Below are 18823 nucleotides of genomic sequence, written 5' to 3'. Positions count from 1 at the left end.
GGTTAATTCCCTGAAAAGTGCACTTAAACGGAGGAGGAAAATGATTTTGCTAGTCAGGATAAGTTGCTGTGAAGTGTTAAATTATTAATTGGTTTAATATAATATTTTATATATTTTTTTTTAACATTTTGAATCAAATTTTGAACTTAAAAACTGCTTAATAATTAATATTTCTAGTAAATACTTTTCCAAATTGTGTTTAGATTTTTAAAAATTATTGTAAATCTCTTTGTTTATTCTTAGGACTAGATCTAGGGTATAGGATATAGGTTGCAGGATAAAGGGTAAAGGGTAAAAGATCATAAATAGGGTATAACCAAGTAACAATAGAAACGGCGACAGCAACAATGCCCGTTCAACACTTAAGGACTCTTTCGCACACACACACACAAACTCACACACACATACACAGATGGTCTTTCGAACACGCAGGATTGAAAAAGGAAGAAGTTAAAGGGTATGGGTGTGTGGGCCAAGAATTCTAGATCCCTTTTAGTTCCATTTCAGCTTGAAGAGTGGGTAAAAAAGTGCTATTGGGTTTTTGGGTTCTTGCTTTCTGCTTTCTGCTTTTGCTTTCAACGTGCGTAGTTTCCTGAAAAGAGAGGAAGAAAGAGGAGAGCGGTAGGGGGGTCTGTGTGCAAGACTGTGCCACAAATGGCGTCACATGCTAAAAACCCAAATAGCAACAGCAACCACTACAACAACAATGTTGCAAATGTTTGCTTGCAATCTCACTGGAAAAACTTTTGAAAATGCTACAAAAAAAGTGGAGGGGAGAGCTAGACGACGTGGGCGGAGGCGATGTGGATCTTCTCGAGTGACTACTACAAGTCATAAAGTACACAACACAACAGGGCAAACATGGAAAGGACAATACGCAGACATCCAAGTTCTCCAGTACAGTCGACTGCACAAAATGTCCTTTCAACCACCCCACCCCCCCCAAAAAAAAACTGTGCTCCCTTTTCGTGTTGGCCTTTTCTCGTTTCCTCGTTTCCAGGCTGAGTTGCAGCCACATTTTTGGCATATGTCACCACACCATATGCAATTACAAAACTCCCGGGCAGGCAGGCAGGCAGGCAGTTACATTGAAAACATTTTAACCAAAATTGAATTGAATTTACTCCCAGAAATGTGCTGTTCATTCCGCCAGAAAGAAGTCTTAACAAAAAGATCGGAACAAAGCCGCCTATTAATAATTCTGAATGGTGGCCATTTCCAATTGACCATTCGAAGTGAAGAAGAAAGCCATGTGAGAGCTGCTTTTCCAGAAGTGCCCAGAATGCCAGAAAACAGCAACAGTTTCGTGAAAATGGCTTATAAATTATTATGGCACACAAAAGAAGTAAAAGTATTTGTTCGCTCACTTTCGCAGCGAAAGCCGCCGAGTTTATAAATTGGCCATAAAAACCAGAAGCGGCAGGGAAAAGTCGGCGATGGTGGGTGACAAAAAAACTTTGCGACAAATTGCAGGAAAAAAAGCTACACTAAAATATGGGCCAGACTCGCCCGGTGCCCATTTGAAATTTGGGGATTATAGGGGAAATGGTTTTTAAGCTATGTATTAATGGTGGTTTTTTTTATTTTAAGAAATATTTCTTTTTTTGGGTTATTCTTAAATTGCGAAGATTATTAAAATATTTTCACTATCATTAAGAAATTTAACCTATCACTTCTCTAAGATAACACTATAATACTCAAAAATATATCCCAAAAAAATAAGTTTCTTTTGTAATTCCCAAAATCAACAAAGCCCTATATACCCTAAAATCTGTCGTAAAGTGGCCACTCAACAATGTTGTAACAGCTTTAGCCAAACAATTGGTCGGTCGGTCTGTGGGTTTATTTGTATAAAATAGATTTTGTCTAAATATTTATGCTTTTAGTTTGGAGTTCGGTTCATGGACCGCTAGAAATTTCCCTTTTTCCACTCGCTTTACCATTTGTTTGGCTTTCATTTTGCCAAATTGATTTGTCCATTTAGATGAATTCAAACTGTGTACCTTCTATATGGATACTTTGTTTATATATATCTATATACTATAAATATATATACAGAGAGAGAGAGAGAGAAAAAGTTTGTAATAATAACATTTCCATTTAGTTGATTAATTGTCAATCAGAAAGGTTATTTGCTTTTCGCTGCCTTTTAACGATGTTGCTTGGTTATGACTGCGGGCAGATTGTAAAATATATATTCTTGTTCCTGTCTGTTGTCTCTTCTTTCTTCCCTATTCCTTCGTCTTTCGCTTACTCTGTTATCTCTCGTTTATCTGGTTTTTCCTTCGTCATGTGGCAGCTGCCTTTGCAATGCAAATAAATATTTTATGGCATTTTGGATGCTCTCTGACTGCTCCCTGTTCCTTCGGTCTTTCTCTCGCATTTGGACTTACAAATACAATATGGCTGCCGCCATTTTGGCATTCACTATTTCGCCATTTTTACCATTCCGCCATATTTCATTTCCGCTTGTTTGTTGTTGCTTTTCTTGTTGCCCGGTGCCTTTGTTTGTTTGTTTGCTGCCGCTGCCGCTGCTTCTGCCACTGCCATAGCGCATTTTGTGAAAAGTCAATTATTTATGCATGTCACGTTATTTTCCGGCAAAAGAGCACACTGAACTGAAAGAAAGGAAAGAAAAACCCCACCAAAACCAAAACCAAACAATCATGAGTTTTGGGGGTAACACAGAAACAAATAGCACAAAAACAACAACAAAATACAAAAAAAAAAAAAAAAAAAAAAAAAAAGAATGAAGAAATTTGCGCTAAAATGGCCAAAAATTCAAATGTCACCGCCAGCAGCAACCGCATTTTTCCCGTTCCTAATTTTTCTTCTCTCCGCATTACCTCTCTCTGCCCCTTAACCTTTCTTCCCTATTTTCCACCATCAACATTTTCACATTCGTTAGGTGGCAAGCTGATTATTAGATTTGACTTCTATATGTAAGCGAATGTGTGTGTCCTTGTGTGTTTTTGTATACTTTTTGGGTATATATGTGTGTGTGTATATATACGTCTTTGTATGTGTGTTTGTGAATAGAAGTAGCGAAAAGAGGGGGCAGGTATCAGGACAACACATGCCATTGAAGGCAATTGAATTGTAATTCGATAGAATGAAAAATTTCTTCATTTGCTGGCGCAATAATTTTTCATTTTATTTTGTCAAGCTTGGCATTGTAGGCACATAGCAGCACGTCAACTAAGAGTAATGAGGTTAAAAAGAGCAGAAAAAATAAGGTCAAAAGGTTATAAAAAAGGTTATAGCGATTGTACTTTAAAAGATCAGTATTTGTTTTGTGATTTCATAATTATTATTTGCCTTAAAGATTGTGGGAGGATTTATGTCATGACAATCTGTAACTATTTACGGTTGTATGGTTTGGCCATCGTCCCGATCAAGCAACGCCTGCTATTCAGTGTCCTGAAACTTCTTTTGTGGTCCTCCGTGCTCTACATTCTCAACTCCAAATTCACCGCTCCAAAATTTTTAAACCAGGCAACTTGGCAACTTCTAATGCTTTGGGTTTCCACAGCAGTTTTCTTTAAAAGAAAGCAGAAATGCAACGATGTTTGTGGGTATAAAACTCGACATTTACAATATTAGAAAAAAAAATTGATATTGGAAAAAAAAACTCCCAAATAACGTTTGAGCAGTGTTGCCAGATGTCAAAAGATGCTAAACAAAAATGTTACCAAAAATTTATCGATTGTTACCGATAATTAACAATGAAGTAAAACGCAGTTTCATATGCATAGAAATGTTCCCCCAAGAAATCAGTCAGTTAGTATTTGACCGACTTTATTCTTTGTTCTTGTAGTTGAATCAAACACACAAATACACATATTTTTTTGAACTTATTAAAAATTCATCAGCTTTCTTAAGAATCATTGAATATTTTATGATTATTATTATTTCCTTTGTTTATTTGTTTTTCCGCCTGACTTATTGATGACACAACAGCGCAAAGCGAAAAAAACCTGCGGCAGACCAAAAATATTGACAGCTACTCAACAGCCAGACAGCACGCTCAATTGCAGTTTCTCAATCCAACCAGCCAGCCATCCATCTATCCATCAATCAATCAACCAATCCATCAATCCCGCAAGCCTGTCATATTAAAACTTGACAGCTAACCAGACTGGACATCGGGAAATCTATGACATTTGGTTTTCAGCTGCTTTAAACGGCAATTAAATAGATTAAAAGCAAACTCACGAGCCGAAAGCAGTCAAAGGAAAATGTAATCAATTGAATTAAATGGAAATTAAATTTAATAGAAAACACAGAGTAGAAGAAAAAAAATAGAACAAGAGGCTGTAAAATGTTGAATGGAAAACAAAGGCCAGAATCCATCGCGGGCTGGACTCAGTGGGGCGTTAAATTGAATTGTTGTCACCACAATTTACACAGCCACGCCCATATTTCCTCCATTTTCCGGACTGCTGTTGTTGTTGCTGGTTTTTTGTGCATTATCAGGCTTCTTTTCTTCTGTCATATTATTACATTATTTGCCATTTGCTTTAGAGCAAGTTTTCCCTTTGCCCCCTTAATTTCCCGCCATCCGGATGTTTTTGCCAAGTTGCTTACTCGCTCGCTCTTGGGCTTTGTTGGCGGCCACGGGGCGTATGCGTATTGTAATCAAGTCATAAATTTGCTCAACTGCGAATTGGTCTAAAGCGTTGCCAGGCATTCTACCAAGGCCCACAAGCAGCTGTAAACTGCTTTTCAGGCAGCACGTGCCAACTTAGGAGCCTTTTCTCAGACACATAAAGATTTATCTCTCTTGGGTGTATGGCGAAGGCAGGGCACTCTTTTTGCCTCGTTTTTGGTTTTCAATAAGAAAGGATTAAGTTGAGTAGGAAAACTACAAACGACAGACGAGCTTTCCTCCTCCTCCTCCACCTCCTCCTCCTGCCATCATCTAACCCATGAAAGCCAATAAAAAGCAAAGATCGCATATCTATAAACCCACTTTTATAAAGGCCGCCGCCTCCCCTCTTTTTTGGTGGGCGATAAGTGTTATATTCAACTGCCAGCTGTGATTCTAAACCTCGCTCTGCCCTCTAAAAAAGAAATTCAAGTAGAAAGTTTCATGTTACCAGGAGATGTGCCACAACCCTCCTGCCCTCCTGCCCTTCTGCCCCAACTTTTCTTAGCCAGCTTTTTATCCACTTTTTGCTGGTAGCTCGCATTTCGGCAGTGTGCGTGTGCGTTTGCATCTGCGTGTGTGTGTGTGTGTGTGTCTGTATGTGTCACTTATAAATTTTCTTATCTCGACATTAAATTTGTCTGCTTCAATTTGGAAATCTTTAACTTTCGACCAAAGAAAGTTGGATGTAATAAACTTCAAAAAACAGAGTGAGGAAAAAACAGGAAGAATGACAGAAGGAGTCAAGCCCAGCGGCGAATAAACAAGAGAAAAAATTTGAAAAATTTCCCTTCTGTTTACTGTGGGGGTTTTCCCACTTCTTCTTTTTTTTTTGGGGGCGGGAAACAAATTATGAACAGCTTGCGCCATATGAGCGGGGCACGCCCACTTAACTCCCTGAAACCTAAACGTTTGCGGCACTTGACTTTTCTCACCCCCCCCGAACCCTGACCCTCATCCTTCTAGTCCGCCGCCTCATCTCATTTTACATACACTTTTTGGTAGGTTCGGAATTTGGAATTTGGAGCTTTGGCTTCATTTAATTTTCATAAAGCCAAATGGAAATTTCATTCTTCATTCTTCAAGTGGCTTTCGACCTGCAATTTAACCAACCGAGCAACCGAAAAGTGGCTGATGAATCAAAGGGAATTCAAGTTGACTTTCTGGGAAATTTTATGTTGCAGCCTGAGAGAGGAACATTAAAAATCATGAGACCATCAGGCTTAGGAAAATGCGGTTTCTATAATTGGAAAGAAAGGAACTTCAAGTGATGGTTGCTTAAGCCAATTAAATGATTAAAAAAGCAATATGAAAAAGTATTTTTACTTTTAGTAGGAACACAAATTATTTATTAAATTAAGTTTACATTTGTAAATTGGTTCTTTTTTTAACTAATCATAATTTCTTTATCTGCAAAAATGTAGTTGAAGTTAAAAAAAACTGCACAGCCTAATTAAAAAGTTTTTCCTTTTCGGTTTTTCTACCAAGTACCTACTTCTAAAATTATGTTTTACGATTTGTTCTGAGTTTCTCCGTCTTCCATCTGGCTGGAAAACAGACTTCTAGCTTTCTTTTCAATATACCTAATAATATGTAAAACTAATTTGAAGTTGCGGCAAGTCAGTCCTTTGGTGTTTGCCCCACGCCTGCTTATCCGGACGAGTTTTGTGCAAATTCCTTTTAGAATTTCAATTAAACTTTGCGTCACTTTGTCGCAGAGCTTCCATTGCTGCCAGCAGCTGTCAAGGGCGGCGTCTAATGGAGCTGCCCCATCGTAGGGGGTGGTGGTGGAAAGCTCGAGGAGAGTCTAGGGGTATGAGTAGGGTGCCGGAGCTTGCCGCGTTAGCTGTCAACATTTGTTGAACACAAAATTTCAGTTTAGCATTTTACGCTTGACGCTTTGACTAATGGTTGGTATGAAGTGCAAGAGGGAGAGAGAAGAGAGAGGCTGTAAAATAGAAAGAAAGAAACAGAGCAATATGGCAAGAAAGAGAGAGAGAGAGAGGCAGCAAGCAGAGCTGGCCTTAAATGAATAATGCATTTTTATCCACAATTTAGCCAACTTTGGTTATGCTCGCCTTTTTTTTTCTCCTGGCAAAAGTTTTATTTTCCCAGCCACTAACTAAGTCAGAAACTTAAGCTGCCAGCTAGCCGCATTCTACATTCTTTTTTCTTCATTCTATAACTTAATTGCGACCTGCATTGGGTTTTGGTTTTCCCTGACCCCAAGCATTACTCGATTTCAATGCAAATTGTCTAGGGCTTTTCCTTTTGTCTTTGGCCTAACTTCGTTTTATAGCCCATCTTATCTTGGCCTATCGCTCGTATCTTTGTTATGGGCCAAGTTGAGTGCCAAACAATTTCATTCATATGCATAAACTGCAATCAAATGGTTGGAGAAGAAGAAAAACAGCTTTCCCCTGCTTTTCTGTTTCTTTCCTTTTGCCATTCCTGATCTGAGCAAATCCTTTACAGGGGTAGAAAAATATTTTCCATTTTTAATAATCGTAGCTTATAGAACTGGGTTGTGTGTGTGTGTGTTTGGTGGATAAAGATGCTGGCAAAAGGACACACTAACACACACGCAGGACTTAAAGCATTCTGGGGAATACAATTTTTGTAATTTTGTTTGTTGTTGTCAGCAGTTTTTATGAGTTTTCTTCAGGCATCAGAACTTCCACAATTCCCAATAAGTACCAAGTCACATCCCACCCATCTCCCTGTTCTTTTTTCTCTTCTTTTATCCTGTGGCCCTCTTTTCTGCATGCTCACCCAAGTTGATCAAGTTTTATGGCAAAATATTTCCCAACCAAAGGCAGTATCGATTCTTAAGGACTAGATACTCTAAAGTTGAGAGATATGGAAAAACTATCCTGTAATTGGGTATTGATTAGGTTATGAGTCCAGAAGATCTTAAGTTAAGGAGGTCAAGCCTTAACTCTTAACATCCTTCTTATTAAATATTTTTATTAAGACCTATTAATCTTTTAGAATATGTACAAAAATCTATCAGCAACCTATCAGCATCAGTATTTTCCTTAAAATCTTCTTTGATTTACCCTAAGAAATCTTAACGATGAGGAAACATCAGTTAAGCCATCCTTCCGATAGGCAATTTCCTTTCGTTTACTTGGTGATTTCCATTTGGAAATCGAATTTCAGAGAGTGCATCGAGACTTCGTGGGGTTAGAGTGTGCCATTTTTAATGTCCGTGTTTGAGTTGCTATGGCATTTCCCTGCCAAACCACCATTTCCCAGACCCTTACTCTAGTACATCTGCATCCTGGCAGCGAGTTTTATGCAAATATGCGCAAATGTGTTCATTGCTTGAAAGTTTTCCCAGTCCCTCTTTTGGATAGGAAAACCCTAGCCAACCAGCCAGCTGTCTTTGTCTGTCGTTGGGTCCTGCTTGTGGCATTCTCGTGTCATAATCTCTGACAACTATCGGCATTCATGTGGCAGCCAGCTGAACTAACTCCTCAACCCCTCAACTCCCCTGCCAATCCTCTTTGCTAACCAAACGCACTTGGCATCCGCATCTGCATGCCATTTGATTTGCTGACTTGGCTTACGTTCTTCTCTCTTTTTTTTTCGAACACTGCTGGAAAATGGGTTTTCTAACTGTGAGAATAAAATCCATGAATGCTGATTGTTATCTTTTGAGAATAAGTTCTCTGGGGGTTGTCTCGGAAAGTTGTAGTTTAGTCTGTAAAAAATTGATCGGAGATATTTATCTGAAAAATAAGTTTATATATATTCAAATTACTCTACTAAACAGTTTAAATGGTTTTTGGTTATGTTATAGTCTTCATTTTTTAACTATTTATTCTCAGTGAAAGAAAGACCTGCTCGAGAAGGTTATATACATAGATATATAGATAGTGGTTTTGCAGGAAAAGCAGCTGCCAGCTGTGGTTGCATTTTTCCGCTTTGTATTTCCAGCTTTAGCAACAACTTTGTTGTTCGGTCAAATGTGACCACTGGCCATTTCTCATCTTTCGCAGCTCCTGGGCATCACCATCTCCATCACCATCTCATCTTGGCCCTTTTTGCGGTTTAGTTATTAAGTGAAATTGAAACCTCTGGTCTCTGACGACTTTGGCTGCCGTCTCAATTTTACTGGCATGTGCAATTTTTAATAGCTCTGAACAGATGGAAGAACTGGAGAGTGAGCGGTCAGGTTATATTCAGTTCGGTTTAGCTCCAGTTTGTCCTGTCACTTGGCTGGCTGATCCTTCATTGCCCTGTGGTTTTGGCCTTTAGCTTGTTTTGTCTCGTCTGTACGCTTTGCTGCGGTTTATTTCTTGAGCAAAATACTTTTGGCTCAAATTTCCTGATTGACGATAACTTTCTGTTGCCATGCTGTGGCTCCATGATGTTGTTTCCTTTCGCCTTTTTGCCATTCTGACAAATAATTGAACTTGTCATATATATATATCGTAGAATCTTATATATAAATCCCAACATTTGCAATTGTTTTTGGTGCGGTTTACCACCTTCAGCCTCTACCCCTCTTGCATACTGGAAATTGCTTCAATTTATTGCTAAAATGTGCAGAAATGTTTGGAATCGAGTGTGGATAATTTATTCAATGGCTTATTGATGGCTTTAGTGAAAATGCTTGTAACAGATTTAGCAATTTCGCACACAATACGAAATCAATTAAATCCTGCCCAAGTCACATCATTCTGTTTTCTATATATGTTCTATATATGTTATGTCTCTGTGTGAGTGTGTGTATGATGCCCCTGTACAGGCTTGTATAGGCTTAACGTGCCGAAATGTGTTTATGAATCAATATTGCGCATACGCCCCGTTGAGCTGCGGTTTTTGTACCCACAGAATGGCCGTCAAGCGAACATGCCAAAGTTGATTTCAATTGCAATGCAATCATTATGAGCCACGAACTCCCTTTTCCATTTTCTCTGTACAGACAGAATTTTCCTTTTTTTTTCGTTCGCTCTGTTTTCCCCATCTGTTTGTTTACCACTCACATGAGCTGCTCATAGCCAGTTGGTCAGTCGGTTAGCTTGTGTTACATTGCTGTTGGCATATCGCTACCGAAGAAGGAGTTGGGGAATATTGTTGTTCTTGGCTCTGTGGCCATTTCTACTATGGCTTAATTAAAAAACCAATTTTAGCCGCTGAAATTGAAAGGAAATGATTGTCAGGAGCAGCGATTGTTGAGCTGGGAAAACGGCGCAAGGGATATAACAAACAAGATAGAAATAAATGGGTTACTGTTTCGCCAGGGGCTAGAAATATTAACAACAAAATAAACAAATAAAAGGCAAAGGGTTGGGAAGGAGTCTGGGTGATGATTGGGGATGTAAAAGAGATCCATTTTATATTAAAAAGTAAAGTAAAGGGTTTATTTATTGAATATTTGTAATAACAAAATGAACATTTTAATGACTAGTAAATAAAAAACAGTAAATTAGTAAATTATATTTTCTGAAGAAAAACTAATCAATCTTTAGACCTCTTTTAAGCTCTTTAAACTTAAAACTAACTTTTGACGACGAAACACTACATGATTTTTCAAACTTGATAGAATTTAAGGAGTTTCAAAAATGTCAAACAAACGTTTAGGACAAACATTCTCAGGAATGTCCTTAGTAATTTGTTAGCACAAAAGAGTACTTTCCTATCTTGTAAAAGCCTTCCCCCTTTCTCTAGATGACCCATGTTAAAAGGGTAAATTTTCTGCTCAGCCTTTCGTGTACTTCTTGTGCAACATTTGATGAAAGCGGCTTTCATGTTGTTCTGATTTTTTTCTGTGAGCCTTTCTTTTCCTGTTTTCCTTTTGCCAAGTGCGCAGTTCCAGTTTTTCCTTTAACCTTTCCTCTTTCCAAAAAAAAAAAAAAAAACTGTTTTTTTTTTGCTTGCTTTTTCTTGTTTTGGTTTTGCGGCAAAAGTAGGCAACCCAGAGGAAATGTCAAAACAAAATGCCGCTTAATATGGCGTGCCCTGAGTTCTCGACCCACCTGTATAAATCGAGAAGGGTGGTTTTTCCTAGTGGTAGTGGTGGTGGTGGTGGCGCTGCTGCTGCCGAACTCCATTGATGTTGTATGGGGGATTCATCGATTTTCTTAAGCGGCAAAAGTTTTCGCTTTGAATATTTTTTGAGCCTGCCAAACTCACTCATGCAATTGTGCACGACAACAACAATAACAACAACAACAGTAGTAGCAGGGGCAACAACAACAAACCGCTGACTACGACGATTGCACAATAACAGGGCCACAACACCCCCTTCAGAAGTTTAACCGCCCCGCCTTGTAGGAAAATCCATTCGAAAGCGATAAATTCCCCGGCATTTTTACGACCCGGAACAAACCCAGAGGGCCAGAGAAGTGCCAGCTCTCAGGGAATGCAAGCGACAGAATATCCCCGGGTAACCCCCATTTAAGGGCTGCTCACCCCTCATCGTGTAACGCAATTTAAGCGGCGCTCTCAAAAATTGGTAACATTTCAACGCGTTATTTCGGCTTAGTCGTCTGCAAGTGGTGGCATGTGGCTCATTTTGCTGTGGGTGGTTTTGTTTTGGGGGGTGGTGATTTTTCGGGTGGTGTGGGGCTGTGCTGTTGCAGCAGCAAGCGAGCTCTCGATGCGATAATTTACATGCAGACAATGTGCCCCGCTTTCATTTGGTGCCATTTTATGCGATTCGCATTTTAATTTATATAGTTTATTATGTTTTATTTTAATTTTATTTGCCCGCTGGTAGCGATTTAATTGCAGTCATAAATTTTGCCTCTGCCCCCTTGTGGCTTGCTTTTTGTTTGGTTGTTTATTTTTCGTTTTTTTTTTTTAGGGTTTTTGGTGATTTTGGTTTGGTCTCAGGGCATTTATGACCTAGTTGCGTTCTAACGTTGGAAATAACCCAAAAAAAATTGATTCTAATAACAGTTTATGAGTTATGTTTTTGTGTAAGTTTTCATAATTTTAGTGTTTTGTTCGTACGCTGCCTGCCTGCTATAATAAATCAAAATTAATTGTACCTATTTTGGCTGAAACAAAATTTTTTGAGGGATTTTCTTTTGGCAGCCCCAAAAAGTCGGCAACACATTTTTCAGCTAACTCACGTATTGCCTGCTGGAAAGTTGAAATTGAAAAAAATGTCATCAGGCGATAGGGGGTGCAGGGTGGGGGTAACACGTATTAACTCGGCACATGTGTAAATCCAATTCAAAACATGCCACGTGCAACCTTCCCCTTACCCTACCTCCTTCTTTTTGGCCCGGCTAAGCCAAAAAACTTTTGCCAGCCAATGCAAAAATAAATTTCTTTTTTTCCTTTGTCCATGTTTGTTGGCAACTCTTGCTGAAAATACATATAACAAGTGAGTCACGATGCTGCAGAGGGTTGAATAGAAATTTGTGAAAGCTCAGGGGGAAAAGATGCTGCAGTTGGAAAAAATCGACTTAAATTTGAAGAAAAAACTTTACTCAGTTGGATGTTGGATTTATAAAGAAAAATGTGAATGTCTTTTTAAGGTAATGTCTCAATTTTTGGTTTTCGAAACCCCATTTTGGATTCTTTTTATTAATAACTTATTTCCAATATAATATTCTCAGTGTACTTACATTTGTCACGCTTCTAGTAACAAAACCAACTGCCGAGTTGCAGTCGAAGAAAGCGAATCTCCATTGTGTTTGATTTTGAAAAGGGGAAAAAAGGACAAAAGTAAATGATGCGGCGAGGAAAATGCAACATTTTCATTTATGCAAAATGGCAGGAGGAAAAAAATGAAGGAAAATGCCAGAAAAGCAATCTCAATGGTAGCTTAAATAAATATATAAGCATCAAGGAAATTGCACAAAGATGAAAATTGCTACTGTTTTTCTTTGTCCAGCTCTTCAGCATTGGCCGTTCGTTTGGTCATCAAAAAATAAAACAGGCGGAGAGAGAGTGGGTGGTAAAAGGGGTTGTGTTCTCAGAGCACAGACAAATGAAGCAGAATATAAATATAAATTAGCCGGAGTGGCCCACTTGAGCATGCCAAAGGCAATGTGTGAGCCTGGAATTTGAGAAGAGGGGCAAAACGTGAGCGGGGAAATGAGTTTGAGAGGGTGGAAGAGGCGGGGGTTCTGTGGAGTGCCAAGTGCCATTTAGCATATTTTGTTGTATTTTTCCCTCTGTTTTCGGGGGCGGAATGTTAAAGTGTACTGGAGTCTGGGTCGCTAGTGGGCGGGGAAAATAAGAAAATCCAAAAGAATGAGTCACAAAAGTTGGGGGTATGTGAAAGTGCCAAGGAAAGTTGAGAGACAGAAAGAGAACTGTGCTAACCAAATAAATGCAGTTGAGTGAAGTTTTTAATTTGCATTAACAGCAGAAGAGGGAGTGGCATACAAAGAAAGAAAACCAAGAAGGAGCCACGCTATCTTTTCCCGCTTCCAGAGCCAAACATTTTAATTTTACGCCGGAACACACAAAGGAAATGCCAGAGACAAACACACATGCACTGGAAAAAAAGAAAGAAACTTAGAATTAAAAATTTCTTAAAAATAATTGTATAGTTTATGGATGAAAATAGTAAAAATTTAAGACTATGGTTTTTGGAACAACATTTTCTAAAATCAATTCAAAGACTCGTTTTCAGAATATAAAAAGTAAATGCCAGTTTTAGCTAATAATTTCTTTCTGTGCACTCACACACCTCTCGTCGGCCATAAAGTGGCTGTTTCATCTGCGTAAAAGTCGTGCGAACGCGACAAATTGCCCCAAGGACAGGGGCAAAGTTCTTGGTTCTATCTTCATGACTGAAAATAACTGGAGCGGGTAAAAGAAATGTAAACATCTGCATTTATGACTTTTGTGGCTGGCTAATCTGATGTTGAGTATGTCAAAACAGGAAGGAGGAAGAGGAGAAGGAACTCCAGGGAGTGGCAGGATGCCATTGCCTTTGGGTGCTAACATTAACCACCCACCATTACTCCGAAGTACAAAGCCACATGGCTCCCGGAACTCTAGAATTCTGCAGACAACAAACACGTAGGACTCCTGGCTGAGGAGTCTGGTGAAGATTGTAATTAACATAAAATTAATATCAACATGAGGCAGTGGTAAAACGGAACAGGACTTATAGGATCATGGCCGACACTGTTTGGATTGGCTGATTGTTAGAGCTTGTGTAAATAAGGTAGCAGATTGTGGTTAAACGTGAAGTATATTAGGTTTCAAGAATGGATTTCCCAATGAGACTTTTGTGAAAACAATCAAAGAAAGGAATATTTGATTGAAATGAAAATATGTTTTGTATTTTATGTTTTGTGGTCAAATGCTCTCTTCATGTTGCTTAAACCTAAACGAACTATTTAATAACTATGTGCAATTGTAAAAAATATTAAATAAAATAAAACTGCCATTTGATTTACCACCTGCCATGAAGATAAGGTTTAATAGCTGTCAATTTTTGCATATACTTACCCTTGTAAGTAATGGCTTACTGCAGATGCTTAACTGATGTTCTGATTTTATTGCCATTTTGCTGTCACCTGGGCCATTGACATTGCCTTGTATACAACGGCCATTATCAATTAAATCGGGTCAATTACTGGGCAGAGAGAAAGAGAGAGAAAAACTCGGATAAAGGCACATTCCCGGCCATTTGTTAACTGTGTTGTTGCAGCAACGTTTTTAATTACAAACAACGTTGGGGCGAACAAATTGCAAACATTTTATTATTTTTGCATTGCAAACATGCTAAAGGGAAGAGCGAAAATGCGGAAAGGAAGGAAGACCAAGGAACTGCGTTTCACCATTTTCCTATTTCCCTTTTCCCTTCTGGCCAACTCGCGGTTGTGTTGAACAAAACGCAAAATTTGCTGAAAGGCGGCATAAATGTTAACGGCTCTACACATGTTAGATTCAACTGCAACACGCAAAGCTGCAAATAGTTTACCTGCCTCACAGTAACTGAGCTGCAGAATATACAGTGAAAGAAAAGTTGGGAAGGAAAGATTAAAAGTTAAATACTTTAAACTTAAGATAACATTTTAGTTCTTTTAAGTTTTTAAGAACTCAACATTATTGATTTCTTACTCTGCTTCTTCAAAATAACTTTTTTGTTAAGTGCCATTTTGGCCTATAATTATGCTGCTTCCGATGTGGCAGACAACCAGGCGCGACGCATTAAACAAGGGCCCAGACAAAGGAGGCTCCTCCCAGGAGGTTCTGCCTCTGTCTCGTCCCATTCCCCCAGCTGCATCCCTTCCGACGCATTTGTCTGTCTGGCAACAAGGTTTGCCTTAATTATGCGACAGCCAACACAGCCAGCAACACCCCGTAACAGTAAAAGCAATAGCAACAGCAACATGCCACATGCAACACCCAGCAGGAGCAGCAGCAATATCCAATGCCCTACTCCCAACTCCCAATAGCAGGAAGAGGAACAGTAACTCTCATGTGCCAAATTGGTTTACAGACACCGTACGGCCTGCAATTTCTCCTCCATTTCCCCCAGCGGATTGATTTATAGTTGCAACCCCACCAACCTTTATCCCCCCAGCTGATCAGGCATTTTGCAAGTTGTAATCTTATTTAAATTGTTGCCAATTTGAACGCGTCAATTTGGCCAGGGGCCAGTCCGTGGCAACAAAAACAGCAACAGCATAGAGCCAACCCATAGGTGACTAATTAAAATACGGCTCGGATTTGCGTTCGACGATTAATTATTTATGGTTTAATATGGTTTTAAAAAATATCAGGGATGTTTTAAAGGGCTTTAGCTGATTGATAATTGTATGCCTAATTACATAATCGAAGGGTTAATTAAAAAAATATAATTACAATGGAAACTACAGGATGTATTTGTGGATTTATTTTTGATGATTTGACTATTTGCTTGAATAAAAAGTTATTAATAGTAACATAAGCTTAAAATTGTCTTGCTTAAAATATTTATGGTAGATTTTGAAATGAAATAAATTTACCATTAATCAGTGCTGTGAAGTGTAAATGAACATTGAAATTATCTCAGTTATTTATTTAAGCGAATCATTTATTGGATTTCGTTTTTGCCACAACTAAATTCCACATTGATTTTGCTCTCCGTCATTGCAGATACAGCAGCAAATCAGCGTCAATCAAGGTGTGGGAAAACAACACGAATTTCCACAAATATGCGCCGGCAAATAAAATCGTCGGACGCTATAATGAGCCATATCAGCGAACAAATATTATACACGCCGCCAGTGACTGGAATGGGAAATGGCCAAAACAATGAGCAGCAGCAGCATCATGATCATCATCATCAGCTAGAACAGCAACAGCAGCAGCAACAGCAGCACTTGAGTAAATAGAAAATCAGTGTTTCAGAATCAATACAAAATCAATATAAATAGTGCGGAGCGATAGACAGAAATTGATTGTCAACATTATTTGCCGCTGTCGTCGCGTATAGCGATAAAAACCCCGAGTAGCGGCAACAAAAGTTAACGCGCGCGAAGCATTGAAAGCCAAACAAAGGCACACAAATCCCCCAGCAAAAATGGGTGGCAAGCACCAGGGATCTATGGCGGGAGTCTCCTCTTCAGGCGGTGGCAGTCTCAACTCTAGCCTGTGCAACTCAGTGATGACGAGTGCTACCACGGCCAGCAGCAGTCTTACCCAGCAACAGCAGCAGCTTCAGGCAAAGTACATCAAGTCGAAACGCCACCAGAGCCGCTATACCAGTTTGCAGCATTCTGGCCACGACTCTGGCAGCTATCTGCACCTTAACTCTTTGTGGTCCATTTGGTATGGAGTACTGCTTACTCTGTTCCAGGGCTACTTGGCCATGCATGGGGCCTACAGGTTCCTAGGTGAGTTGAAGTGCTTGTAAAACTGTACAGTTTGAAGGAACATTTTAACAGTTTTAAGACTTTCCTGTACTCAATATGAAAATATATCCATTCATTATCCATCATTTATTTTATTGTTAAATAAATATCAACGTTATTTTTGATTACTTTATTCTGTTTGAAACTCTTTCTTAATATTATTAAAAAATATATATAAATATATTTACACCTTTAGGCTGTTCACTGATACCATGGAAAATCGAGCCTGTGGCCGAGCTGAATCTGCAGATTGTGCTCTCCGGAGTGGTTTTCATCCTGCTGCCGGTCTTTTTCACTTCGGCCGTATTCAAGGTGAGTGGGTAGACGCTTTTGTCCAATGGGTTTTTAACCGGGATCATGCTCCTGCAATAATTAACTGTATACGGGAGTGTCCTCTATCTGCCTGTGTGTGTATGTGTGTGTGTTTGTTTACTCGGTTGCACTCAATAATTAAATTTTTTGTTGTCCCTGCCGCTGCAGGCTCCATTTGGCCTGTACTTTGTGTTTTTGTGAATTATTTTTAGTGGCATTATTCACGTTATTAAATTTATTTGCAAACAAAAACGAGAGAAGCGGCAGTAGCAGCAGTAGCAGGACCAAGCATACGTTCTGGGTCCTTTTCAGTGGATCCGCAAAATGGCTGACAACACAGATGCACACATGGACACTCGTCGTGTGGTTGTGCTTGTCTATTGGTATATTCAGTGTGTGTGTGTTTCTCTCTTCACCCCTTCCTTTCCAGTGTCTCTCTCTCCTCTCTCTCTGTTTTTATCAGCATAATAAATGCAATTATGGTTTTCCCCCTTGCCATATTTCCCTCTGGCCAAGCTACAAGCTAACTAGTATAGTTCCTAGACCTCTCCCATATATGTATATAGTTGGTTTTGTATTTTATTTATCATCTATTTATAAAGTGTACGGCAGACGATGATGGCAAAAGCTCGATAGAAAAATACAATCACCGACAAACGGCATTTACTCTGCCACCTTTTACTCTTTCACTCCTTGTTTCTGGTAAAAGCCACTTAAAATGAAAGACAGATATGAAGAGAGCCACCGAAAGGAAGTTAAATGGTGTCTACACGGGAAAAAATAAGTAGTTCTTCAAGGGAAATTTAGTTTATATATTGAAAAAAGAAGAAATAAAGGAAAAGCCTTTCAGATTGATGTTTTCTAAGTACTTAAAAAGGAGAAAAGGAAAGAATAAAATAATATTTTGTATATTCTTTAAGTTAATTTCATTCAAAATCATTTTCTTCAGTGTATTTCCCTCTTTTCCTGCAATTTTCGACTTGGTCTGGTGATGCGAATGCTTCTGTAGTGGCTGTCATTTCAGGTCCTCGTCCCCATATTTGTTTTCCTTACACCCTCACCATCTGAAAGTTTTCACAAATAATTGGCTTGTTTTTAAAACAAGCGAAATGGAAGGAAGCTGCCGACATCTGTAGGGGGTTTGGGGGCGGACAGACTGAACCTAGGGAGGATTGGGAGTGGAGTGGAGTGAATGGCTTTCAGTTTATGGCCCGCCACAGACTGTCCATTGGCTGTGACAGCAGACTGACCATGGGGATCCTATCACAGGAAGTTGGCCAGCTGCAAGCGGCGTCACTTGTCCACCAGTGTATGCCCCTCAGCCACCCCCCTTCTCAGTCCTGAAATACATAATTCCATTAAATACGGAACGTACCGCTTCCGAAAGAGTTGATTACAGTCCTCTTAAAGCAAAGGATATTAGCTTGGGGAAAAGATATATTAGTAGATGAGATGTTTGGGTATAAAATAAATTATTTATTTTTAAAGGTTTTTGTTTAAGAATTCTTAGTTCTGTAGAGTTATCTACCCTTTGGCACATTTTATTTGATGAATTTTGATCAATCCTTGATTTTAGATTATTCCAAAGCTAATCTGAATTTTTGAATAGAAGAACTAAAAACTCTTCAAAATATTCTATGACTTTGTAAATATGTATTTCAATTGCTGAAGCGAAAAAAAAACATTCCAGTTCAAAAGGTTTTCAATTTTCCATTGATTTCCCAAATTAATATTCATGGCTCCGACAGAAAAATCTCTGCGCTGGCTTTTCGTCACTACAAAAGAGTATACAAATTGTATGCAAATATTCCCTTTTACCGCTGGCCAGACAACCACAAAAGCGGCGTGCGGAGCACAAACAACACACCAACATGAACAGCAACAACATCATCAAGAGCAGTCAAAAAATGCTGGCAAAAGCTGCCTATCAGTCAGCGGCCAGACAGGGGGCGATGAAAAGCAAGGATGGCGCGAGGGGGAGAATGGGTGGAAATTGGAGGGTAGACCGAAAACTACCGAAAACCGCCAACGAGCTGAG

The 18823-nt window shown here is 39.1% G+C and overlaps 1 protein-coding gene across 1 annotated transcript in view; it reads left to right on the top strand.

Moving 5' to 3' along the window:
- The window catches only part of LOC108105257 (protein tincar), a 62696-nt gene that overhangs the window by 26842 nt on the left and 17031 nt on the right, over nt 1–18823 (top strand). Inside the window, 2 exon segments of the mRNA XM_041819526.1 lie at nt 15716–16455; nt 16670–16785. Coding sequence (XP_041675460.1) covers nt 16143–16455; nt 16670–16785 — 429 coding nt within the window. The 5' untranslated portion in view covers nt 15716–16142.

Source organism: Drosophila eugracilis, unplaced genomic scaffold (genome assembly GCF_018153835.1).
Source record: "Drosophila eugracilis isolate 14026-0451.02 unplaced genomic scaffold, ASM1815383v1 contig_75, whole genome shotgun sequence".
In the NCBI taxonomy this organism is placed as follows: domain Eukaryota; kingdom Metazoa; phylum Arthropoda; class Insecta; order Diptera; family Drosophilidae; genus Drosophila; species Drosophila eugracilis.
This window is presented reverse-complemented; position numbering and strand designations above follow the sequence as displayed.